Source organism: Thermobia domestica, chromosome 8, assembly GCF_964235325.1.
Source record: "Thermobia domestica chromosome 8, izTheDome1.hap1.1, whole genome shotgun sequence".
NCBI lineage: Eukaryota > Metazoa > Arthropoda > Insecta > Zygentoma > Lepismatidae > Thermobia > Thermobia domestica.
In genome coordinates this window covers 263,372,488-263,395,039 of record NC_137461.1, presented here as the reverse complement: position 1 = coordinate 263,395,039, position 22,552 = coordinate 263,372,488, and the positions used below count along the sequence as shown (strand labels likewise).

At 35.1% G+C, this 22,552-nt stretch overlaps 1 protein-coding gene across 1 annotated transcript in view; it reads left to right on the top strand.

Annotated features, from left to right (window-relative positions):
* Positions 1-20,648, top strand: part of LOC145693598 (mitochondrial nicotinamide adenine dinucleotide transporter SLC25A51) — a 28,302-nt gene extending 7,654 nt beyond the window's left edge. The window contains exon 3 of the mRNA XM_081769727.1: positions 10,553-20,648. Coding sequence (XP_081625853.1) covers positions 10,553-11,278 — 726 coding nt within the window. The 3' untranslated portion in view covers positions 11,279-20,648. The remainder of the gene's footprint in view (positions 1-10,552) is intronic.
* The last annotated feature ends 1,904 nt before the right edge of the window (positions 20,649-22,552 follow it).

Here is a 22,552-nt window from a genome sequence, read left to right as displayed (position 1 = left end):
AGTAGAGTATAACCTTGAAGTTGAATTGGATTAAAACTGTCTATTCATCTCAGCGACCCCAAAAAATATGAATTCAACTCTAATATTGATCGTTTTCGATTATTTTTAAAATGCCCCCTTGTTATTCTTATGGTGACTTTACATCCCCATATCTCAACTCATGTGGAACCTAGATACCTGGAACAGGTCATTTGGATCATTTCTCTGAGAGCTTTAAGACATATTAAAATTTCATCTTTGTGTGTATTATGGTTCTCGAATTAAAAAGCGCTACAAACAGACAGCTTATTGTCATAGATGCTATTAAACCATTATTGACGATGAATAATGTAAATAATTATTTTTCTTATCACCAATAATTATTGGTGCCTCACAGTGACGTCCATCAATGGTCACCTACCTTCGGGCAGAACACCACATCCTAATCATCATTGCGAGAATTAGGCCATTTAAAATTACGTTGTAATACCTAAACTGCTACTCAACAAGAGCTAGTATGTTTACAAAATCACGGCTTGTTTTCTTGTTTGAGACATAAGTTTGTGCGGGAGGACAGCAAATTATTTAGAACACTGGGGCGCACAATATATAAATACGGGCCTGATTACAGGTAATAGATATATACGACGTCGTATAGTCGCATGATTGCGCACGCATGTGGGTAGTTCGCTTAGAATAATAATAAAGTTCAATTTTAGGTCTGCATACTCAAATTCATTGCATATTCGTTTGTTTTATCGGAAAATTCGCTGTCAGAACTTTAAAAAGTGTTTTCTAAGGGAGGGATTGCGGGGTGCAGATTCACCATAGGAGGGCTTATCGGTGGGTACTAAAAGAAAGAATTGTATCTATACCAGTCAGGGTAGGGGCGCAGCAGACGTACCTGGTGGGGGGGAATGCATCGACTGGAAGCAGATCTGTCAGTGATAATGTATGTGCGTGAACAAAGATAATGAAAAAACACTACATCTTATGTTTACCTGCCCCACGGCCGCGTATTTGGGATACTTAACAAGGTTCTAGAACACATGTGCACGACCCAGTTAGGTGAATTGCGAAGAAGTTAACTATTTCAAACTATTAACTGACCAAAATATCACTTGCAAAAAGGATTTCTTCCAATAATCTTCATTATAAAATAACAGCGGGGGAGGAGAGGAGAGCTCTCCCATACCCCACAAACGTATATTATTTTAGAATATATGTTGTTAGAAGAAATTTTTCAATGCAAGTGGAATTGTGTTTAATTAATAATTTCGAATAATTTATTTTGTCGTAATTCGATCAATTTGGCATAAAAAAAATAACCAGGAACATCAGTAACGACAGACGATGCAAAAAAAAAAAAAAAGACAATCCATAAAACACACACAAATCAAGAAATAGAACACTAAAATAAACTATAAAACGTACCCAGAACACACGAGGTATAAATCAGTATATTGCCATATATAAATACTTGGACAGATTCACACAATACAATCACATACTACGTCTACCACCAATGAACAATTCAACATCGACTCCTAATACGAAAACGAAACTGAATGGAATTTCGAATAAAATAAAAAGCAAATTAAAATAAAGTGTAAGCATGTAAAATCAAAGAAGTAACGAAAAACTTCATTTATCTAAAATTATGATTAATTAAAACATTACTACCGGTATTTCATGTATAAAACAATTGACCTACATATGACTAATGTGGTTTAGTAAACAAACATGGTAATGGACTGTTCCAAGGATTGAAGTTCAGTGTTCTTAGTTTCGGTAATAATATATTTCAACGATAAAAAAAAAAAGTCCAAAAGCTGGAAGAAAAGAACACATAAAAGAGTAAGGAACCAAAACATGGTCGTAACATATATTTCATTAGTTTTATAAAAGGAGACTTGTGTTCTAGAATTTTCCCGGGATTCTAAGTAGAGATTCGCGGGTGGAAATTCGATCGAGCAAATGTCTTAGAATCATATCATGTGACACCCAAACTTTCAATTTCCAGGAGCGCCTTGGACATCGGAATTTCCAGAATAAAAGCGATTGAGCTATATTTTAATAACGTATCTTGCACATTATAAATTTCTTCAGGGGTCTACGCAGCCTTAGGGCCTTCATCGAAATAAAATTGTAAAATGTGGCACAGTTTTGCGGAAAATTCGCTGATCTTAGCGCAATATGTTACGTCTAATTATAAGAATTCCAACACTTTTTTGCAAAACTACTAACTTATCATAGGACTGACCTGTTGCCACTCATATCGTGTGATTTGGGACACTAACGCCATCTCGTGAGCAAAAGTTTTGATACTTTTTAGACTACCTGATAGCAGGGAATTAACACGTGTTTGGTGTACAAGTATCAAAATAATGCTCTTGATATTGCTATCTGCTAACATTTCACAGGTCTACTTCTGTAATTGGCATATTTTAACATAAAAAATATTAGAAATGCTGAACACACAATTGTTGTCAATCTTAACGATTAAGCCAAAATTAAATCCAGTATTAACTTAGACCAAAATTCAATTTTCTAAAGGCAATTTCATAGTGCTTCTAAAATTTCCGTGTTACATTATCCTTACTCACCAATCTCGAACACACTGCGCTCGGTCTATCAGGAGGAGCCAGCAGGTGGCTGAACAGATGACGCTGTTACGAAGCGTCAACAGCACGGAAAAATATTCACGAGCAAGGTGCCTGCAAAAGGTATTACAGCTTCCATCTATTGGTGGTTTCTTCAGACAGCGGTAATGAGAAGCTTCGTATAACAATAAATGATGTTACAAATTTTTAATTTTATTCTGAACACCTGGGTATACTATACCTGGTGTAAGTATCAAAACGAAAATGTTTCTTTTAGTAGAATAGAATAGAATAGAATAGAATAGAATATTTATTGTCATTAAACAACATTTGTTGCAATAGACATTGTCAGCATATAAATAAATATATACAAAGAAAGAAAAGAAAAAAAAGTTACAATTTACACTTGTCTTCAAATTCGTTGATACTATAAATAGAATTACTTACAAGAAAAGATTTACAATATTTTTTGAAATCATTGTCACACATCATTCGTATATGCACTGGCAATGTATTATATAATTTCATTCCTGTATATTTATAACTTCTCCGTGTTATATTTAGCCTAATATGAGGCGTATTTAAGTCATCTTTATGTCTAGTATTATTATTATGTCTTGTATTATTATGTCTTGTATTGGTAATCTTAGTAATAACAGTATATACAAGTACCCCGATGTTATTAATAACAAAGTTAAAAATGTGAACTTTCACAGAGCCACTCTGAAACTTGATTTTACTAAAAACTTTCCTGAATGGTGCAGATGTAGTATACAGTTGTAACAATCAGAGTACAAACTGTTAATCTTTTATAGTGACTATATGCCTTAATGGCATTGTTACAGGATGAAGGTAGAGCTTAAATACTACAATATTCAGTGCCATAAAGACACAAGTACTTTACCAGTCTTGTATTGGTAATCTTAGTATTTTTTTATAGAAATGAATTGCTTCAAATGAGCTTAATAGTCTTTCATTAAAGATTCAGGAAGTGTAGAGTGTAATGTAGTGCAGTGAATTTGTATATGTAAGGAATATACTTCTCTCTCACTAACGTGCTGTTGATGTAGATGGCTTCCCTTTTGTGAACCTGGAAACGGCTCGTCCTTGTAGATCGATGAATGAGACTAAGGGCGAAGTTCACTGAATTCACTACTTATCCAGTGCAACAAATAGGATAGATGATAATTGAAAGTGTTACTTCTCATAGAATAGGGTGAGTTTAGAGTTACCCAGTGCAACAGATAGTTAGGATAGATGATAATTGAAAGTGTTACTTCTCATAAAATAAGTTGAGTTTAGAGTTATCCAGTGCAACAGATAGTTAGCATAGATGATAATTGAAAGTGTTATTTCTCATGGAATAGGTTGAGTTTAGAGTTATCCAGTGCAACAGATAGTTAGGATAGATGATAATTGAAAGTGTTACTTCTCATAGAATACGTTGAGTTTAGAATTCGCGTAGCGGACTCTGCTATTTATCTCTGAGAGGTTAAGGTGTTCGGTGCAAGTTACGGGTGATTATGCTAGAGACCGAATTTAATGAAACTAGGAAGTCGTCAGTGTATATACCTTAAAAGAGGCAGTATTGAAACGTGGTAAAGTACTACCTGTGATGTCTGAAATCCAAAATCACAACGTGTGCGAAACAATGTCAATTTGAGAGAGATACGTTCATCAGCATAAGAAACTAGAAAGTTCTTACAGTTTATTACAATTTGTTACATATACATTTTTGCACGACACAGAATTATACAAAGGAGACAAACAGCATAATTCACTTATGTCGACATAATGCAGTTCTTTTCCTGCTTGCCTACACAATTTAACAAGCGGACAGAAAAACAAAACTAAGAAATCCACGTGCGTGAAATAAACATCAAGATTTCGATAAAATTAATATATTTATTTCCATTTTTACAAGTCCACATTATGAATAACGTGATACATTCAATAGATTTTCTATTGTTATGGGCTTTACGCCACTGAAGAGGATGGGAATTCTCATTGAAAATTTCTGCAATTACCAAATAACAGACATATACCAAGATTAGTCCAAGTGAGTATTTGTAATCATGCTTCAATTGTATTCTCTTTTGGAGGAAATTTCACTTTTGACAGAATTTTTGAATCTAGTTTTGATGACTGAAGAACTGCGTTGACTTTAGTTCAACGTGCCACGAGACTAAGGAAAACTGTGGTGGATGATAATGGTGGATTGACGAAAATGGTAGGAAACAAACCCCGAGAAAACCGACACATCAGACGTGAGTGCTCTACCACTGACAAGTAAATGGTCCAAATGGATGAATCGAGTTGCGGGATGAGACATAGTACACCTGATAGAGAATGTAAAAATATGTGTATGTGCAAAGTTATAGCGTCTGAGCGCCATAAGAAACGTGATTGGGAGGGAGTCAAAGTTGGTGGGAGAAGGGTTATGCTATTTTATAGAAATACATAAAATAAACTCGAATCGTAAAATTAGTGAAAGATAGACAATGCAAACGTTGGTAGTTTCACATATTGGCAAAAGAAGAATGAGCAGGGTAGATCACGAACCTCCGCTGCCATCTTGAAATCCGCCATTTTGAAATCTGTGATATTTTTTGAAATAAAAAGGCAGTTATGCGACACGTGTTAAGACTATGTTTTGATCAGGAATGCAATGCTGTTGTCCATTTTGTCACATCACTACCATTGATGAATTATTGAATTGAATTTATAGCAACTGTATTAAATACACAATGTTAATAATAGGCAAGTATTTCTTCTGTAAATAAGATTTAACAGTTTAAAAATTGATCATTTATAAAATGTGTTTGGCATATCTTATTTTTTGCTTACTACCAGAACAAGAAATATTAAGAGGGAAAGGTGATAATATATAAGAGAACTTGGATGGCAAATTGTTCATGATTCTCTTGAAGACAATTTTGAAATCTGGTTCCTGCTCTTATTTCGTTCAGAACCATTGTAGTACATAAATCAAAGGACTTGTAGCAAAAACTGCCCTTGTCGAAACAAGATTTTTTTTTCAGAAAAATGGATAGAAAGCTGCATGTTTGTGCATGTTTTAGAAGATATAAGAGCAGTGCCGTCCCGTTGAAGGGGGAGCGAGCGGGCGAGAGCCCTGGGCGCCGAAGTAAAAGGATGCAAAAATCGGGAGGAAAAAGAAAAGATATATATAAAATGGAAGGAAAATGTAATAAAAAGTGCTCAAAATCAAGGAAAAGCAGGGTTTATTTTTGAAAATTTTCTTACGCTTCGCGGCTGGTTTGTCGACCTCACTCATATGCACAGAGGGGTGAGGGAGGCAACATCGTATACCCTCGCCCGGGCATTGATTTTCCACGGCACGGTTCTGTATCAGAGACACGTATAAAGAAACAGATTTGCAGAGTTTCTCATACTGTGTATACTAGAGAAAGCTCTCTTTTCATTCTTCAGACAAATTTTGTTTTGACAAGGGTTATTTTCAGAACAGCTCCTCAATTGATATTTTAAATTATATTATAGATAAGACTTAATCATCAGGATTATATACTTGCAGGCAAACAAGATTTTATATATATATTAATCATAATGAGCTGCTAATATCTACCGTTTGTGGGAAGGTAACCTCTGGACCGCGCCAGGATCAGTTTCGCACACGACAGAATAAAGTCGCTTATAACTCAGGCACAATTAGCCCTACACTAATATAAGTATACATTTTTTGAAAGAGCATAAAGTGACGAAAAACTTTTAAAGGAAACATTTTTCCGAATTCGATCTTGTAAAGAATTTGTGGCTAAAAAACTGACGTCACGCGCAACCAATACTGAGTAAAAATGAAAATAACAGGAAAACCATTATATTTAGCACAAACATGCACTAGAATTAAATTGTAGAAGACAATTAGACAAACAAATTGAGAAAAGTTTGGATGCTCTAACTCCAGTGGTTACGGAGTTATAGTGAGTAACAGAAATGCTAAATTTTCGGCTTTCTTCCCCTCTCCTCCCGTGAGGTATTTTTTCTGGCATCCGGCATTTTTGTGATCAGTGATGGGTATATATTCAAAAAAAATGTCGGATGCCAAATTGTGACATGACGCCCTTAATCTGGAAAAAGGGAGCACTTTTGTCAAAGTTGATGCCTAGACTGTAGTAATTGTAATAAAGCGCTCGGCGTCAAATATAAAAGTAGGAGGGGAGAAAATGAGTGACTAGCTTTTGACACGTGGGCAGTATTATTAATGATGATATAAAGTGCAAACGTGAAATAAAAGCACGCGAAACGATAAGAATTGCGAAAGAAATCTTTAGGAGGAAGAAAGATATTTTGTGGATCTTTGAGTAAAGAGTTGAGAAAAACACTTAAAAAATGATAGTATTGTACTGTATGGGTCAAAAAATATGGACAGTGTGCAAAAGTGACGCAAAGCTTTCGAAATGTGGATGTGCAGAAGAATGGAGAGAATTAGGTGGGTCAAGGGAAAAACGAATGTGAGGGTGTTAGAAATTGTGGAGGAGAAAAGGACAATTTTAGATGCAAATAAAAAGAGAAAGAGAAACTGGTTGGGACATTGCCTGAAAAGGAACTGAATCATAAGGGACGTAGTAAGGAGTATGGAGGCTGGAAAGAAAGGGAAGCTGCGAAGAAGGCTTCAGTTGATGGACAGTATCGAAACAGATAAATGACATATGAAGACGAAGAGGTTAGCTGATGACCGTGGAGCATGGAAGCTTCTCAGTTGGGGCAACTGACCTCCCAGTAATGGCAGAATACTTATGGTGATCAGCGCTAGAGATGAATTTGGCTTTGTTGGTTATACATTTTAAACAAAAAGTGTGTTCCATTACTTCTTTCTAAATTTAACCCCATTTCTACTTTTTTTTGCAATGTTGCTGAGGATGAGCATCAAAAAAGATAGATGAAATCTAGAAGCAGTAATACACTTATAATTAAAAGGTATATAATGTTTACTTATGCATGCGATAGGGTACATATTGAATAAATTAAAAGGATTTCGTACCTTAGTTTCCAATTCAACGAATTATTATTAAATCAGTAATAATTCATTGATTACTTTGATATATAATATGTGTGTATGTATGTCGTTTAACTGGAGATACAGTGTAAGAGCATTATCTTCAATATGTATACCATAGCGTCCATAAGCAAATAATTAGAGGCTATCTATTTTAATGAGATACACAGTTAATTAATAATACACCTTCAGTAATCGTCTAGGTGGATTGCATTAGAAGTTCATGTTATGACTTTAGCATGTTTCATCAGCCTAACAGCTGAGTTTGTTTAGAACACAATGATTATTTATTTATTATTGCGGTACCTTGATCTTTTTCTAGCTTTAATCAGGACTCGAACCTGATAACTTCTCATTTTACAGAATAAATTTGGGACTATTTTACTATGCATTGCAAGAAGTATAACTTGTTTGAAAACCACCAATTATACCTTATTTTACCAAACTCCTCTTGGTAACTACAAGAATGAAAAGGGGCTAAGTTTTAAGAAAAACAAACTTCTGTGTCTTAATAAGCATTTAGTATTATTCTGTATAAAAATGTTTGAGGAAGGATCAGAAATTAAGGTTACAAAGCCGATATTTCTCGAGTTTCGTCTGTTATAGAGTAATGAGAGGTGTGTGGCAATTTTAATACATGGAGTTGGCAACTGTGCAGTTTCAGCCACCTACCACCTGTGGCGCTAGTTGTAGGTAAACACAAATGGCGACTTGTTTGCAAGATTGATCGCGCTCAGTTACTCAATTTCTGTGGGCGAAATGTGTAACCGCGGCTGAAATTCAACGGCAGCTGGTAGAGGTTTATGGAGAGACTGTCTCGTCAATATGTCGCAGAATGGTGTCGAAAGTCATCTTCCGTCACGAAAATGCGCGCCCGCATAGAGCCAAGAAGACCACGACGCTGTTGCAGCAGTTTCGCTGAGATATCATTGACCACATTCCCTACAGCCCGGACGTCGCTCCAAGCGACTTTCACCTGTTCCCGCACTTGAAGGAGTACCTAGGAAGCCGTCTCTTCGCCTCAGACGAGGAGGTGAAACACTTAGTGGCTGAACACGCAAGGACAGGATTTTTACCAGAAGGGAATCTTCAAACCCATCCTACGATGCGACCGATATGGAGACTATGTCGAAAAATATCCTATAATGTATGTACTATCTGTTGGCTGTATTCGTTGTATGAAATATATACACGTTTCAGTGCAGGCTTTGTAACCTTACTTTCTGATCACCCGTCGTATGTTTGTGTATTGGTTCCTTTATTACTGAAAGCATTGTTAATAGACAGACTTTCGTCACTGATCTGGAATTTGTTTATGGTAACGTTCTTTCCTTGGTTGTCTTTAATTCTGTAGTCCTTGGTTTCACTTCTGAGATATTCTATGTGAAATCAACCAATGAAATGACAAAATCTGACCTGACCATCTTAAATTTTTGTAAAAATTAGTGGACAACTTTATTACAGTAGCAGATGAAAAAATCCCAAATATTACCCCTTTCCTCCTGAAAATGTCCCCATACAATGTGTTCAAAAATTGTCATGAAATGGTTAATATGTGCACCAGAGACATTGAACAAACCCATTGAAAAACTTAAAGATTGCTCTACAAGTTGTACTATATTGAAAAAAAATCTGTACAATAAAAAAATAATACTTCAAAAATTCAAAGTAAAATTTGAATTTTTAATGTTGAAATGTTCCAGTGAATTTGTTCAGAATTGTCTAGAATGTAGTCTCATATGTGTACTAAAACACCACAAAAGTTGCATTTTGAGCTCTCAGTGGGATCCGATTGAAAATTCAACATAAACCAAACATTGCAAGATATTGACTTGTGTCTTTGGAGATGTGTACAGTAGTAATGTGTACGCTCTTTGGAGATGTGTACAGTACCTGGGCAATCTTTTTGGCGGATATTCGATGGTTCTCAAGAATCAGCGCATGGACGGCATCGCATGTTTGCTAGTCTGTTGAGGTTGACGGGCGTCCACTGCGGGACTCATCTTCCACCCGTGAAATGACTAGTCTGAAAACTTAATATCCAGGTTTTAACACAGCTGTATGAAAGACATTTCTCCTTCAGTGTTTTGCACATCCCCATATGAATTTTGTTTGCAAACTTTCACTGGAGCCATAACGGCTTTCAGCTGCGACTACGTGAAACTTCTCGTGGCTCTTCCGTCTCACTTTCTACCTGCAATGAAGATGTCGTATAATGAGGATTCAACTGATTTTAACAGTTACATATTAAGGTACGAGTCTTCCTTCCATATGCGTTCTCCGACTACTTCAGTTTAAAGGGAACATAGCCAGGAACTCGTAGTTTAAGGAAAGCTGTATATTGTGGCTAAAATAGCTGTCAGTTGTGGTTCACCAAAAATATACGTGATATTATTAACAAGTGTTTAATGAATATGTACTTGACTTTTAACAGTAAATATTATTATTGGTTCACTTTTAGTAAAGATCAAGATTATATCTAAGAGAACTTTTGATACTCAGGAATTTACGAAGGTAGTATAAGTTATTTATGCAGGTTGGCATTTTAGATTTGAATAATCTACGAGAAACTATCTAGAAAGCTGGGGGAATTTGGGAGGTAAAACTTAACTAAAGTACTCCTAGCGGTACCAAAAGTTGTGAATTATTATGTGTAGTGATCACCAACATTTCAATAATTATTACTGATTTCAGGGTATGTGAAGAGAGAAGATATTAAAAAAAAAATTAAAAAGTGAAGCAGAATCTCTTTATTAGTGTCTAGCTGTCAAAGGCAACGGCATTGGTTGCCAAAACTATATTAGGAATGTAATAATCCTTTTAGGGTTGGTTACCAGGGCACATTATAAATGAATATTAGTAATCTTTACAAAATGTGCTAGATTGTATCTATGTTAAAATATTTTGCTAATTTTTTTTCTACTTTTAATTTCAGATGTTGCATAACGTTAAAACTGATACAGCTATTAACCAACTACGCACTGAAGGCTTGTATTATTTATACCGTGGTATGCTTCCTCCGTTGTGCCAGAAGACTATGTCAGTGTCCGTTATGTTCGGCATGTACGAGCACTACCAGATGATGCTGCCAGAAGCTTTGGCTAAACATTCGAAGGATGCGTCGAAGGATATAGCAGCATTTCTAGCTGGCTGTACAGAAGCTGTTCTGCTGCCGTTTGAACGAATCCAGACTCTACTTCAAGACACAAAGTATCATACAAAATTTCAAAATACGTGGGATGCTGCTACATCAATTAAAGTGTATGGGTTTCGAGAATATTACCGTGGTTTAACGGCAGTTTTATTGCGGAATGGTCCAAGTAATGTGTTGTTTTTCAGGCTACGCGAAGAGGCACAGCGACTCGTTCCAGCACGACCAACGTGGTGGGAAAACTTGTTACGTGATTTTGTAAGTGGCGCATTAATAGGTGGTTTTCTAAGTTCTGTGTGGTACCCTGTGAATGTCGTAAAAACACATATGCAGTCTAAACTAGGCGGTGAATTTCCAAGTTTCATACAGGTATTTAGAATTATTTATAATGAGAGAGGACGAAAATTTCGTCGGATGTATCGTGGTGCGCATGTGAACTACACACGAGCTATCATCAGCTGGGGAGTTATTAATACTACGTATGAAGTGTTAGAAAAGGTCATTAGGTGAGAATATTTTCTCGTCGTTCTGCAAGTGCTCGTCTACTGTCCCACCGGAGCACAATTTTTCACTACTTCTACTTCTTTAGCGCTTGCAATAAATGTGATAATTGTGAAATTATGTATCTCGAAACCATTATTACTTGTTGTAAGGCATCATGTTTCTATTCTAATCTAGTCCAGCTGTTGTGTCTCACACTTTTTCACTTGTAACATTCTTTACAAGATCTTGTAACTCAAAAAAAGATACATTCATGACGTCAGTGAATATTAAAACATTTTTATGTTTCACTAAAAGGAGAAACAGTGTACTAAAATATTGTTGTATATATATATATTATCTTGTATATATTGTTGGAAAGTATTTTAATTTAAAGTTGTTAATTTTTTAGATATATATGTATATACAAATACAAAATGCGAAACGTAGCTTTTTTTTTTCCTTTTAAGACTGAGCAAAATGTATAATATGGGAAAAAATGGAAAAGTATGCACAGGCGCATATAATTATTATAAATACTAGGAATTTTACAAGGAAGTTATAGTTTGGACAAAACTTGAAGCTTAAATTAAAAATGCGAGTGAGAGTTCACGGATAAAAGTACATCTTCAACGAATAAATATAAATTCTCTAATTCTCTAGAATGTACAGTGAAACCGGTTAACTTCGGCACCTACCTAACTTTCCTGATTCTAATTGTGAAGAAAATTCTGTTATGTAAGCTATCGACTGACGCATCTTGAAACATGACTACATTGTTTCCTCTCGTTTCCATATAACACTTATCTTCATATACATTAACTACTTAACTTTATCATTCGAATGTTTACATGGTGACTGTTCTCTTCTCTTCAGGAAATCTGAAGAAATAGTTTCAATAAATGTCGCGAACTATTGCTCTGTGTGTTTGCAGTGTAGTTCACCTACTTTCTGGTAAGAGTACCTACTGTCAAAGTAACCATTTTCTAAGTGAACTGTAACCTTCTAGCTCCCCTGCGTCGGCACACATTGTGGCAGGGCTACCTTTGAAACAGTGTTACATTACAAATTAACGTAAAAGAGGTTGGACTTCATACGGGAGGAAGTTCGGTGCACGGATGTAGGAACTCGCACAGTGAAGCACATAATTCTGTTTACTTAATATATATTTAAAAATAATAGTGACAACTACTACTTCAGCAATTTAGATACAGTTGGTTATTTAGCATGAGACGTTTGATCCAAGGCTTTGCTTTTCACAGACATATTTATAATTACAAACTGTTGTCCTCCACATCTATCTCGAGGTAGAGACCGAAACATTTGTCATCTAACTAACTAATTCTATGGAACCCGGAGGTTTCGCATTTAAAAAAGCTCTTCGTCGTCTTCTATCCTTAGCGAACTGAATCCAGTTTCTTCTTTGCATTCTTATTTCTGCGAGATCCATCTTAATATTATCCTCCCATCTGCGCCTAGGTCTTCCTAATGGTAGTTTTCCGATTGAACTTCCAGTTAAAACTTTGAAAACGTTCCTGTTTTCTTCCATTCTGGCTACATGACCTGACCACTTGAGCCTCCTAGATTTGATGACTTTAACAATGTTTGGTAAACGATATAAATTATGAAGTTTCCACCACTCCCCATTTCTGTTTCTCTTGGGTCCGAGTATTCGTTTCAGGATATTATTCTCAAATACTTTCAGTTTACGTTCTTCTCTCAGAGTAAGCGACCATGATTCGCAACCCAACAGAACAATAAACATGATTATCCTTTTATATATTTTAAGCTTCAAATTCCTCGATATGATTCGTGACGACAAAAGATTTTGAACTGAATAATAATATGAATTCCTTGCTTTTTAGTCGACATTTAATTTCTTCGTGAATATGGTTTTTATCTGTTAATATTGATCGTAGATATTTGAAAAGTATTATTTGATATATTTTAACACATATCATAGAATATACAGTATTACGATCCCGACGAACTTCCATGTATTTAGTTTTCTCTGCAATACTTGTCATCTACTTCAATTAAATTCTCAACACTTTTCAAAATTTATATTCAGTGGAATGTAAATTATTATTCATAGAAAATTAACTAAATAGTCAACGTAATAAATAAAAAGGAATATTACGAAATGCACTCTGACACAACTACAAAATATCGTGCAATGGGTTGTGGTACAGATATAAAATAGCGGCGCATTACAGCAAGATGTCTATGGAGAAAAGCAGAACATCTGCCTTAATGCTTCAATTTTTTTTAAAAATATTCTTTATTGTCTTGAGGTAATTCACTAAAATTTAAAAATAAATAATAATAATCGAGTAGCACAGGGAAAGGCCTTAATAAAACTACAAACAAAACAAGAAACAAACACACAAACATCATCAATCATACAGCCTAACCTACCGCACCTAACTTCAAGTGAGTCACTACTTCTGGGACACGTATATGTAGTTAAACGTTGTTAACTCCATATATGAGTTTTGCTAAAATATCACTTTGTATTGAAGAAAGAAAAGAAAAAAAATCTTTATAATATGCAATGAAAATACTTTTCTCCAAAATCGTGTACAAAATTGGGGTGCCTTTTATATGCTGGCAACTACGGTATTATCAGTTTGACAAAGTGCAACATTAAAATCTTAATCCATGAACATACTAGGGATAGAAAAAAGTAGATAGTGTATCACATGTTTCTAAACATTTCAGGACAACAAACTATAACCTTGCACAAGTCAGGATTCTAGCATAATTAATCCAAGCAAAGAGATTTATGAATAGTGTAGATAATAAGTACAGTAAAACTAAAGAATAATTGATTGGAAACAGATTACTCTCGAACAACGCTCGTCATACTGTTTTAGCGTCCGTTTTCACTACCGAAGCTATGAGATACGTGAACCTACAGCTTAACGTGTCTTACTTAGTACGAATTACAACAATTTCCTGTCAAACATGTGAAACAAGCTAATTCTAACTTTTGATTAACAACCTGACCTACTGAAAATAATACAAAATACACCATTTTTCTTTTGCTTGTTTTTCATAAGTGAAAGGAGATAATGAAATGCAGCTTACCACAATCATAGATAATGTTATTCTACAACAGAAAGTGTGAACCTGAAGAATTTTCAGTGTTGCTAGAATAACATTTCCCCCAAAATCTAAGTTCAGGTAGCGACTAGAAGAACAAACTCAACTGCATTTGATTACGTATCACATTGTTTTGGAATCCTGTGAACTATTTTTTTTTTTTAAATAATAGTTGTATTTAATTTGTAATAAACGAAATAGTTTTAACATACAGTTACTAAAATTAAATACTAATGTTATTTAGAAAGTAGTTCACAGAATTCCAAAACAACATGATACTTAATCAAATGCAGTTGAGTTCGTTCCTCTATTCGCTGCCTTGACTTAGATTTTGGGGGAAAAGTTATTTCTGGCAACATTGAAAATTTTTCAAGTTCATATTTTCTGTTGTAGAATAACATTATCTATAATTGTGGTAAGTTGCATTTCATTATCTCCGTTCTCTTACGAAAAACGCAAAAGAAAAATGGTAAATTTTGTATTATTTTTAATATGTTAGGATCTTAAGGCTGATGATATTCGCCTGAAACAGAAAATGTAGTAAAATCATTCTATTGAAAGATCACTGTGTTTATTAAATAACCTTAATCCAGGTAATATTTTGGTCGTCCTACATTTATTTAAAGAATTATGAATCCTTATCCTAGAATTTGGCTTAGAAGGCTGCGTTATGTTTCACCTTGTAATCTATAAATAGTTGTTTCATGTCCTAAAGCAGAAGGAAATACAACAAATGAAGAAGTTAGAATTTAAGATTGGATATTTTTGAACACACATACACGCACTCACAAAAGAAAGAGGCATAAAAATGGTAATAATGTATGTTATCCTGTGCAATGATTTGAAATTTCTCAAGATAATATATTAAATAGGATTATTTGTTTGTTGAAGATGATACAGAATATTAGAGGAATGTCTTTGTATTCGCTCGCTCCATGCTACTGCTCGTTAAGTACAAATATTATATCTGAATAATGCGACAAGTTTATATTGTTAAAAATTTAATTGGATTTTTTCTCAACCTGGCAACTAAAATTGGCAGTTTTTTTTTTTTTCATTATCTTTATTTAGATCAAACTTCAGTGGATGTTTGGTATACTACATTATAAATGTAACTGTATCTTCCAGTATACATTGTAACTAATAAAGAAACATACCATAAAATGTGAAACGCTTAGTTGTTTATATGTGAGCTAATACATCTCGCTCAAGTAATTCAAATTAATATTGTTACATTTTTAACTTGAATCTTTATAAAGGGATGCTGTTGTTCCTGGTGAATCACAGGATCCTTTAATATCCTAGTTAAGGTATGATTTGTGTTCAATGCTGCTAACCAAATAGCGTTGTAAAGCCATGTTTTGAGACTGTTAAAAGGCAGAAAATTGCATGTGTGTGTGTGAATGAAAGATTGGGTCACTTGGCATAGAAGAATAAGATAGTAATTCGATAAAAAATAACAATACTAGAGGTATGGGTAATAAGTTTGTTGACAGAAGAAAAGAATTAGACAAGATGCAAGAATTAGACAAAAGAAGTAAAATCAAAACTTGAACAGAACTGTAGATGGGATATGTACGAACGTAGTAAAAGGTTTTAATAGAACTAGAGGATCAACATATGGATTATTTTAAGGAAATCAATAAATTAATATCTAAGACTAAACAGCTGAAGTTTACCTTAGAAGAATTGTGGTAGATATCTTACTTCCAATTTATTTTTCCCTTTTTGGAACTATATTATTGAAGATCATTTTTTTCGGAGAGAATGATTCGCAATTGAAAAAGGACGAAAAGACTTTCAGTTTGAAAATTAATTGTTGCTATTGTAACAAAAGAAATACTGACCAAACCTTCAGCATATACTGTATTTTAAACTATAATGTGTCACAGTTTCAGATATCTACCATATCCTTTATCAGACACTATATAGACACTATAGAACATAAATGAAGATACAGACATATGTATAGTCATCCTTATGAAAAAGTCGAAATTCTATTGGCTGTTCCCCGTGTCCACTTTCCTGCCAATCACGTGCCGTCATTTTTGGTCCGTATAAGGGCATTTTTCAATTACATCTTCCTGTCTATGCTATCCCAAAAATCTGTGCCATAATTCATTGATAGGTAAGTCCCCTGTCCAGTTCATCAGCTTATCTCTTCCTACCTTCTTTATCCAATTTGCTTCTTTCCACTTCCTCATTATTCTCTTCTCTACCACCAATACTTCTGTCTTATCCCAGTTAATTTCGTGATTAGTCTCCTTAACATGTTTGTATATCACATTGGTATCTTTCTTCCTCGTCACGTCATCTAGGTTGTTTTATCCTTCCTTTCATTCTCTTTCCCGTATCTCCTATATATGACATATCGCAGTTCCCACATTATACCCTGTAGGTGACTCCTTCTCCTTCATTAATCTTCTTGGTGCCTTTTCTATTCTTCTTTATTGATCTCCGTAAGTTTTCTCTACTCCTTCTATAAGCTCTGACCCCTCCTTTCTTAAGTAACTTCTTCAGTTTCTCAGTTTCTTCTCCCATGCTTTCTATACCATGCCATCTTCCACTCTCATTCTCTTCCTTCTTTCTGCCTCTTCTTCCTCCTGCGTTCTTCCCTCTCTAACTCCTTCCTGCTGTATCATTTTTATCTGTAGAATTTCTCTATGCTCTTCTTCCTTCCGTCCTCTTCATCCTCCAGCATTTCTATTCTTCGTATCATATTGATTATGAAATTCCTCTTCGTACTCTTATCCACGAAGATATGTTTTTATCTTCATTTATGTTCTATAGTGTCTCATGAAGGATATGGTAGATATGCGAAACTGTAACAACATTGTAGTTTAAAATGTAGTGTATGTTGAAACTTCCAGTTCCAGTTCCAGTTACCTTCCTTACGGCAGATTTATCTAAAGGAAGTCCCGGCCTTAGAGCCCTGTGGACTGTTTCACTAATTTTGTTTTAAATTTGTTTAAAATAAGATTATCTAGTAAGATGGCTCGTACCAAAATAGCCGAATTAGTCTGTTTTTAATTATAATTGTTTTTCACACTGTTAATGTAATAAGGAAGAATAAGCGGCACATGAACATATTGAAATTGAATAACAATATATTAAAATTGTAACAAATAACAAAATTGTCAAAAATATTGAAATGTAAATAGTAAAAATTGAATAAAAACTGAGAGCAAAGCTCCCCAATACTTAGTGTTTACAGCGCCATCTCTTATCCCATTTTGAAACTTTGGTCAGTATTTTTGTTACAATATTCAATCCAAAGCTATAGATAGTGTTGTTATAATTGTTGCTAATAGAAATTATGATTAAACCGTTATTCACAATACAGTTAAAACATTCAAAGAATAAATAGGAGTGTACTACTACCATAACATTCTTGTCAGTATGATCGTAGGAGCTGAATTTTTAATTTAGTTGTGTTCATAGTTTAATTTTCTTGAAAGTTTGTTAGATAGTAGTAGAAGTTATTCTGCTTCAATGTTTTTTGCTTGAAACATTTTAATTCGTGTAAAGAACAGAATATATGCCTTATGGCTAAATCATTAATGATCCCCGTGCTGCTAAGGTGTAGGATGTCATTACTGTGGGACCTCCTATGGTATATTAACCCCTTTGTTCAGCACTGGGGTTAAATGAGACGGGGTCTACTGTATGAAATGGGATCCATACCACTATCTTATACAGTTTGGATACCATGTCTCATATAGGCATGCAGTTGAAAAGGAATGCTACATTTCATTGTTGCAGAGGAGGAAAAAATTATGTTAAATAAAATTGGCTGCGCTAATAACAATCCTTCAAACGCAATATCATTGTTGTTCTGCGTATACGATTTTCATTATTGAATTGTCTGTGATAGAATGTATTACTACCCAAAGAAATCAGTCATTTGAAAAGTATTTTCCTGCGTTGTTAATTGCAATTAGCAAATATTTAAGAATGTTTGTTGTGGCTGGATTTAGATTTCTTTAGCTTGTCCTTAGTTTTCTTTAAAATATTTTTTTTCCAGTTTCCACATCATTATGCTTCTGTTAAGGACTCCTAAAACTGTAAATTTTTTAAGAGTATATATGTGTTAATTTATATTATACTTCTATACTTCTAAGATTTTAAAAGGAAAATACAGTGTTTATTTCCGATTTATGGTGACGATTTCAAACAGTGCCTGTCTTAAGAAAAGCCATGCTACCAGTATCAGTGGTGCTCTGTATCTTGGCAGTTGCCTGACATAGAAATTTCCACTGTAAAAGACTGGCTCGAAGGGTAGACATGTCTATTTGTAACTCACTCTTCGTGACCAACTTTCCAGAGTTCTTCAATGGTGCGGGGTGTCCTTTGAGACAGGGTTCGTTTCAGTAGGCCGAAGGCGCAATAATCTATCGATGAGGCATCAGGTAACTTCACCGGAATGTCTGTAAACGGATTGCCACGAAGGCTAGTTTCTTCTGCCATGTACTGGAGAAAGAGGCAGGCGAGCAGTGTGACTTGATTCCTTATCATCATGCACCTACATACGATTCTGGCCCCTCCTGTAGACATGGGAATGTCATGGCGATAAACGGGTGTCAGGGTTACCCTAATAATATTCTGAAATACCGTTCATATTTTTTCCAGCGCTATGTATGATGAGCTTGGCATTTACGAGTATCAGTAATTATCATAAACCTGTGCCAAAACTTTCCTTACATTCAGTGGACCATCTTCGAAAGTGCCTCACACCATAACAGATTGCACATGACTTGTCACAGTCGTGAAGATAAACTAATGCATCGTCCGTTGTAATAACAAACTTCCACTTTGCACCCAACAGGTGCTGCTCAAAGTTTTCGACAGTTGGTGCGGCGTTCCTGAATGGCTGTTTGCAAAAGCTTATGGATACGCCTCTTTCGTCGCTTTTCTAAACCGAAATCACCGTGAATTATGGTGTGCACTGTTTTCAGTAATGTTTGTAGCTGGTTCACGATACTTCCGTGAGTAGCTCGATTCTCGCCGGCGATAAGAGCCCTGACTTCCCGAATCGTAGATGGGCTTGAGATAGGCCAAGTGTTGTTTGGTCTTTTTCTGCCCCACAGGAATCATCCCTCCCCGTGCCTTACCTGCCCCTTTCCCCACAAGTGAGATTTTTTAAAATGATACTATAACTATAGTTTACGTTGGAAAGTGCTGTTATGCAACGAATATGTACTGAGTTTCGATAGCGTTCTTTATGATACATGATTATCATACCTATCACGTACAGTCTAGGGTCTGCGGAATTTGTAGACCAGGCCCGGTCCAGCCCGGCCCGAGTCCGAAATATGTTTTAGCATTTAGGCCCGAGCTCTTGTGATAATCAAATAAGCCCGAATTACAGAAACTTAATAATTAACGCAAAATTGTACTTTTATTTACAGCAATTAGAGGTTTAATTTTGAGTTGTGCTATAAAAGTTCTCCTGAAAACGGTCCAATAAATATCGTTGTACAGTATATTTACAAAGTTAGATCCGAAAAGACTCTAGAAATATGGTTGTATATTTGCAAATTTACGGCGCGGGCCCGGAGTGGTAATATTTTGTAGGCCCAAGTCCGGCCCGAGCCCGTGCAGATCTCTAGTACAGTTAACAGTTCAAGGTATCCACATGATTGGCAGCATCGTTTCCTTCCCGCTTTGTGGTGCTGCTACAGATGTGCAAATCCGTCACCATACATGGGAAACAACCTCTGCATTTTCTAAGACTGAAACGTGTCTATGTCAAGTGATTCAAATCCTCCAAAGGATATACCAGATTTTGGAACTACTTGTAAAGAGTATTATTTAATATTACTTTTGATGATCTGAATGGAAACTTTGACGTTGTGTGTACTTTTTTGCATTTAATTGAAGGTGACAATATCAAAGTGTATTCTGGAATGTTGGTTGGTTTAAAAAGACTTCCTGAAAACGTACACGTAACGATACGCTTGGTAAGAGGTAATTTAAAGAAAGTGTTTGAATGAAATCCTAATTCAATTTTAATTTGCTAGTAAAAAAGGTAGATTTTAATGTGTACATAAAATATAGAACATTCGAATAGTTTTAATAAGGTTCGAAAGATTTTGCGTAGGGACAATGTATTACGATGGTCGAATTGAACGAGATTAGTTAACTTTGTATCAAATCTAAGGCCAAGTTTGACTTCTGAATCAATACGTAAGACATTTATTTATAAGATTTTAATATTACTTTCTCGGCTTTGTGTTCTGCGATCTCATAGAAGTAAAAAAGTAATTAAAGCTTATTTGTTAAGAAAAAAATACAAGACTTTGTTCAGGTCCAAAAAAAAAAAAAAAAAAAGAAAGAAAGAAAGAAAAAGAAAATCTGCCAGAGTTACTTTTCTCAGTGACAAGAGACAAAAAAACCAAGGAGTCAGAGTAGCCAGCCATACTTTTACGTTTTGAGAGACATTTTCAGGGAGTTGGTTCCCCGAGATATCCCAGCTACCAGACAAGTTCGCTTTAGAAAATGCAGTTTTACTGAATATCATATCTTGTGAATTTTCAGATCCGTACACAAATACTGAGTACCCAAAGTTTCTGTTGATCAAACACTTAAATGAACATAAAAGATCTGAATATGTAAATCAGATATCAGATATGCTAAATTAGTTATTATTATTATTCTGCCTGTTGGCAGGTGCTGAGACTAATGAGACTTTATTTATTTATTTAGGTTTGGACCTAGAAATAGTTCTTCCACGTTTCTCGATCTTCAGCTTCTTTTTATAACTTCCAATATTTTTCTTCTATTCTTCAAATCTTCAATCAGTTGTGTTCTTCCTATTCCTCGCTTTCCTTCCATCTTTTCCTCTATGGCGATATGAAGACAATTTCTTCGCAAGATATATCCAATGTAATTGGCCTTCCTACAAAGGATGCTGGCTATCCGTTTCGAAACATCTTCGTTTCGTTTGTTGCTTTCTGTCCATTTTATCTCCATCTTCTCCAACACAACATTTCGAAGCTCTTAAATATTTCTTCTCTAATTTCCGTAATGTCCAAGTCTCTGAAACCATACAGTTCAAAACTACATACATAACACTTGACTATCTTCTTCCTTAGTCCAATATTAAACCTGCTAGTTAAGAGTGATCTTTTTTTGTTGAATGCTTCTTTGGGTATGGCAATTCTTGACCTGATCTCCGTGATGTAATAAGCGTCTTTCGTTAAAATACGCGAAATTAGATATATCAGAAGTAATAAACTCGCTTGTCTACTGGAAAATTGAGGTTCGAATCGTTACCTTAACAGATCGTTTTCTTTCCAGTTACATACGTAGTATAATTACTAAGGTTGACTAGTGTATTCTTTATGCGAAACACATTTGACTTCTTAATCAAGAAAATTTCGGAATCAGATAATGCCGTAATCCTAGATTTATTTTCCAGTGGAGTTTCGCTTTTTGTGTTCCGCGTCTTTATTATATTGGCAGCACCAAGGGTACAAATCTCGGGACAGGCTCAGAATTACGACCATTGCTTGAATCGGTGAACAAAGCATCAACCTTCATAGTATAGACCATTCCCCATCACACTATCTCGCCTCTAAGAGAAGTGGATTATAGGATTATTATTAAGTATTCTGTCGTTTGGCAGGTCCTGGGACAAACGAGGTTTTATTTATTTTAGGTTTTGGCCTGGAAATGTTTTCTTCTATTTTTCAGTTCATCGATCACTTCTTTTTCTTCCAATTTCTTGAGATGATGTGTCCAATCCAGTTGGCTTTCATACGATGAATGCTAGCTGAAAGAGTCCTCTTCTATCCTTTTTAAAACATCTTCGTTTGTTTCCTTCTCTATTCATTTCATCTTCTCCATCTTCCTCCAACACTACATTTCCAAGCTTTCTAAATAATTCCTCTCTAACTTCCGTCCGTAATGTCTAACTTGCTGAACCACACAGTCTAATACTCCATAAATAGAACTTGACCAACTTCTTTGATACTCCAATATTAAGCCTGTTAGTTGAGTGATCTTTTCTTGTTGGATGCTTCTTTGACTATAGCAGTTATTGACCTGCCTCTTTGGTGCAGTAAGCGTCTGTGGTCAGAATGCTTCCCAGATTCTTGAAATAATCGACCTCTTCAAGTTCTCTTTGTTCTTCATTATAGGAATGGAGGTATTTTCCAGTATGCATTGCTGAACGTAAAGCTAGGTGCGTATAATACG